Consider the following 3,104-nt stretch of genomic DNA (forward strand, 5'->3'; position numbering starts at 1 on the left):
GTCAAATTCAGCCGAGCATTGCGTAAGTCACGAAAAGTGATTTAGATCACCTTAATCTACGACGAGCGCGGTTCAAGCTATCATTTACATGTCTGAATTATGTATGCCATGTGTCAAAAAACGGCGCTGAACTTAAACAACGACTACAAATCAGGCTTGGAAGATTTCAGGACTTTCTTAAAGCAAAGCTGTTGAATGCGTTATGATAGGCAGTCGGTTTGTTGCATGACGCGCGTAGTGTAAACGTACCTTTTGCCTGTCAGAGACACGAACAGACAATATTCTATGTCCTTGAGAATGTCATACTAATCGCGTAACTTTATTGTCGATATTACACGAGCATGCCTCCAGGGACGAGCCATACATGATTATATCACTGTATAAATGTGTTCCAATGGGAAGCGCTATCGCTTCTTACTTCTTAGAATCAGTTTAAAAGTTTAAACACAGGTGTACATATGATTTCTTGCTTACAGCAAAGTGAGGCAAGATAGTATAAGCATACGTATTGCAATTTCGTAATCTAAACTATTCAAGGGGATTTGGTGCAGTGCTCGGAAAAGAAAGGAGTTAAGCTAAAGAAGAGTTGTTGTTAAACCGTTCACACCTTCGCACCGCTTCCCGAATCGTTTTCACACACGAATATTCCGTATAACATAATTTTCCACTGACTTACTATACTGACTAGAACACAACGCCAACAGAATACATGGAAACCGAAGCTCAAGAATAACCAGACCAAAACATTCACGGCAACAAATGACAAAGGAGAAAAAAAAATCTGAAACATTACAGATCATTTCTAAATGACAGCGTACGAGATCACTATGATTTTAAAACCTTGAAGTCCGAATTCACCTGTGACAATTGCATGGTATTTACCTGTTCCCTATGAGTCCACGAAATTCCTAGAGACTTCTTTCATGGTTTAGCAGGCTCCCGTATGCAATGTGTTAATGTTTCCAGGACCTGTTATGACATTCTTGTAATCCGTTTCTATAACAGACACGGTGAAGTTCGCATAGTGAATTCGGAGATGAAAATTTAGGTGTAAAATTTAGATGACAATCTGAAGAATAAAAATTTATACCTTAGGTTCATGATGTCTGATGATGGTTTTATGACAAGTAGTTCTAAATTGGCGTTGTCATTTCGATCTCTTGCAAAATATTCTTTGGTTGTGAAGGGTGGTCTGTGTTTATTTACATACCTTGTACTACTCATTTATAGTCAATGATTACTCATGAATTACGTGCGTTTGAATTAATCTCAGTTACTTGGATTCGGATTTTACATATTGAGTCCACTCGGGATACAGCAAAGTAAGTATTTCAGTTTGTGCTTTTTTAAAGGGCAAATACATTTTGTGAGGTTGCATTTACATGGACAATTTAAAGTGATGCTATCACCTTGGTACAATTGAATACACCAAATGTTGAACCAACGAGTCTGTCAGCTCTATAACATGTCCATTCGAAGGTGGACCTGTTTGTAAAGTCCTGCTGATTACGACAAGGAAACACCAATTCTACCGGGACAGGTTGAAGCTGGGGACGAAGAATCGTCTGTACCGCTTGGACTCAGTTCAGCCTCACTACTCCCAACGCTCGCCAACTTCTTGATGGGTGAAATCTTCCCGGTGTCACCCAGTACCTTTCCAGCGCCACTGGGCGTGGTGCTGCCGTTGGGCGTGGCGCCCCCACTGGTGGTAGTGTTCTGGTGCGTCTTCACGTGTTTGCTCAGGTGGTCGCTGCGCATGAATCGCTTGTTGCAGGTTGGACATGCGAAGCGCTTCTCCCCGGTATGCGTGCGCAGGTGCCTCTGGAGCTCGTCCGATCGCGTGAAGCGCTTCCCGCAAAAGAGCCAGTTGCACACGAAGGGTCTCTCTCCAGTGTGCCAACGCAGATGCGCCTTCAGATGCGACGTCTTCCCGTAAATCTTTCCGCATCCTGGAATGTGACAACTGTGTATGTTCTTCTTTCTGAGGGGTTGTCCGGCTGCTGCAAGTCGCTCATTCTCCTGACAGTTCGGGCAGTCGCACGTCGCTCTGCCGCTGTACCTGCGACTAGCTCTAGAGAGCGAAAGTCCAAGGCCGGCTGGTCCGAAGAAAGAAGAGCGCATCTCCGTAAGACTCATGATGTCGTACCCTGGGGGTAGCAACGAGTTGAAGCCACTGGGAGGGAAGAGGTGTGAGGGACCAAAGAGGGAAGGGCTGGTCGGGGTAAGAGGTGGGTACGGTAAGATAGAGTGACTCATCCCGAGTGTTGTACAGTCTGATGCGCTGCTGCATGTCGGCATTTTGCCAAAATGTGACGGCAAAGTTCCCGCGCTACTGTGAAGATCAAACCAATTCGCTTGGGCTCCTGGTAAACTCAGAAAGGCCGGACTTAGGCCAGAGACAGCGCTCTCCCGCGACAGCATCGAAGCCGATGTGGCGGCCTTTAGCCAAGACTCGTAGGCAGCGTGTCCACATAACTGCAGGCCGTGGTGCGGAAGCATGCCCGCGAGGTGTTCCGTCTCGGAACTGAAACCTGTCTTGTGTCCGAACGGCGACGTGTTCGATTTCGCCGTCTCCGTCGCGATCGGGACGCGAGGTTCCGTCTTTCGCGAAAAGAACAGCTCTCCCGAAAACGGCGACGTTAACGAGCTGCTGGGTGCCAAGGGGTAGGGCAGAGAAGCGCCAAACACGCTTCCAGGGCCCGATACTCCGGCTAATCTCGACGCTGCGTGCTCCGCGGCAAGTTCTGTCATACTTGGCGCTGTCCGCTTAAAAGGATGGAATCCCTTCGCCTTGGGTGGGTCTGGGAAACTCTCCGAACTCCCCTCAACGACTCGATCACAAGTGGCGGCTAACATGGCTAAAGGCGCAGTTCTTCCCGTTTCGAACAAAGCCTGTAGGGGGGAGAGAGAAAAAAGAAACAAGATACATCGCGGTTATTAATCAAACTAGCACTTTAATGGAATTTTGTCGCGACGAGGTGGCAATTATTATCATTACAGTAATGCTCATTTCTCGAGAGTTACTAACCCCCAACGAACCTTTTCCTCTTTTTTTTCTTCTTTTCGGAAGGAGAAGAGAAGAAAGTACAATTACTCCCAGCGAT

General features: G+C 46.8%; 1 protein-coding gene across 1 annotated transcript; it reads right to left on the reverse strand.

The window, feature by feature from the left end:
* Positions 1 to 1,506: 1,506 nt before the first annotated feature.
* On the reverse strand, positions 1,507 to 2,856 carry LOC139741834 (transcription factor Sp9-like). Its single transcript, XM_071652413.1, has one exon. The coding sequence runs from the start codon at positions 2,854 to 2,856 to the stop codon at positions 1,507 to 1,509; it is 1,350 nt and encodes a 449-aa protein (XP_071508514.1).
* Between the last annotated feature and the right edge of the window lie 248 nt (positions 2,857 to 3,104).

Source organism: Diadema antillarum, unplaced genomic scaffold (assembly GCF_040938485.1).
Source record: "Diadema antillarum isolate AM-2024a unplaced genomic scaffold, OU_Dant_1.0 seq00000956_RagTag, whole genome shotgun sequence".
Classification (NCBI taxonomy): Eukaryota; Metazoa; Echinodermata; class Echinoidea; order Diadematoida; family Diadematidae; genus Diadema; species Diadema antillarum.

What these genes read in the sequence shown, in the direction of transcription:
- LOC139741834 (XM_071652413.1), bottom strand. Translation starts at nt 2,856, where the DNA reads ATGTTAGCCGCCACTTGTGATCGAGTCGTTGAGGGGAGTTCGGAGAGT.